We start from the raw sequence: 1,330 nt of genomic DNA on the forward strand, positions 1-1,330 counted from the left end.
GTCCTGTCCCCTCCTGGAGGCCCGCTCGTCCCCGCGGTCCCGGTCGGGCGCGGCGTGGTGCCCGTGCTGGCGGCAGCTTCGGCAGCACTGGAGGCGGACCGTCGGGAGGTGGCACCTGCCCAGGACCCGCAGGGTCTGGCAGAAGCCGAACGTCAAGCGGTCGCGCTCGCAGACGAAGCCTGGAGGGGAGGTGAGAGGACAAGGACAGCGTTAATGCCGGCATCGCCGGCGCGGTTATCAGGTGTTTGGCGTGAAAATCGGCACGCGGTTGGCAGAGACAAGCAGAGACCTCCCCAAATGCAGAGGCAAGCAGAGACCTCCCCAAAGCAGAGACCTCCCCAAAACGCAGAGGCAAGCAGAGACCTCCCCAAAGCAGAGACCTCCCCAAAACGCAGAGGCAAGCAGAGACCTCCCCAAAGCAGAGACCTCCCCAAAACGCAGAGGCAAGCAGAGACCTCCCCAAAGCAGAGACCTCCCCAAAACGCAGAGGCAAGCAGAGACCTCCCCAAAGCAGAGACCTCCCCAAAACGCAGAGGCAAGCAGAGACCTCCCCAAAGCAGAGACCTCCCCAAAACGCAGAGGCAAGCAGAGACCTCCCCAAAGCAGAGACCTCCCCAAAACGCAGAGGCAAGCAGAGACCTCCCCAAAGCAGAGACCTCCCCAAAACGCAGAGGCAAGCAGAGACCTCCCCAAAGCAGAGACCTCCCCAAAACGCAGAGGCAAGCAGAGACCTCCCCAAAGCAGAGACCTCCCCAAAACGCAGAGGCAAGCAGAGACCTCCCCAAAGCAGAGACCTCCCCAAAACGCAGAGGCAAGCAGAGACCTCCCCAAAGCAGAGACCTCCCCAAAACGCAGAGGCAAGCAGAGACCTCCCCAAAGCAGAGACCTCCCCAAAACGCAGAGGCAAGCAGAGACCTCCCCAAACGCAGAGCCCACCTTCATCTGGGTACCCAGCGCCCTCGCTATTTCTCACTGCGGGCAGGAATAACGCCTGCCTGCCGCCTACGGTTCTGCAGCACCTCCCCGGGGTAGCAAAACCATGTGGGCAAGCGGAGCTGAGACTGGGGGGGTCCATGCCGGAGGCCTGGGAGAAGCGACAGACTCCCCCCCATGACGTCCCCTCCCAGACCCTCCCCGCAACGCCAGCAGGATTTGCATTGTGTTCGGATTATTTCGAGAACCCGCATCATCCGATTCGCTTCCTGCAGGTGTCTCGCAAACCTCAAAACAACCTCGGCGTTGCTTCGAGGACGGGCTTTGTTTTGGGACCTGCTGCTGCAGTGCCAGTGCCCGGCCCCGCTGAGGGGGGCAACGCCGGGACCAGCTGCAG

At 62.2% G+C, this 1,330-nt stretch overlaps 1 protein-coding gene across 1 annotated transcript in view; it reads right to left on the minus strand.

Moving 5' to 3' along the window:
- Positions 1-15: 15 nt before the first annotated feature.
- ADAMTS7 (ADAM metallopeptidase with thrombospondin type 1 motif 7) overlaps positions 16-1,330 on the minus strand; it is a gene marked incomplete at its 3' end in the record, with an annotated part of 49,447 nt that continues 48,132 nt past the window's right edge. Inside the window, exon 22 of the mRNA XM_009645387.1 lies at positions 16-179. Within this exon, the coding sequence (XP_009643682.1) occupies positions 16-179 (164 nt within the window). The remainder of the gene's footprint in view (positions 180-1,330) is intronic.

The sequence above is a fragment of the Egretta garzetta genome, unplaced genomic scaffold (assembly GCF_000687185.1).
Source record: "Egretta garzetta isolate BGI_Z169 unplaced genomic scaffold, ASM68718v1 scaffold651, whole genome shotgun sequence".
Lineage (NCBI taxonomy): Eukaryota > Metazoa > Chordata > Aves > Pelecaniformes > Ardeidae > Egretta > Egretta garzetta.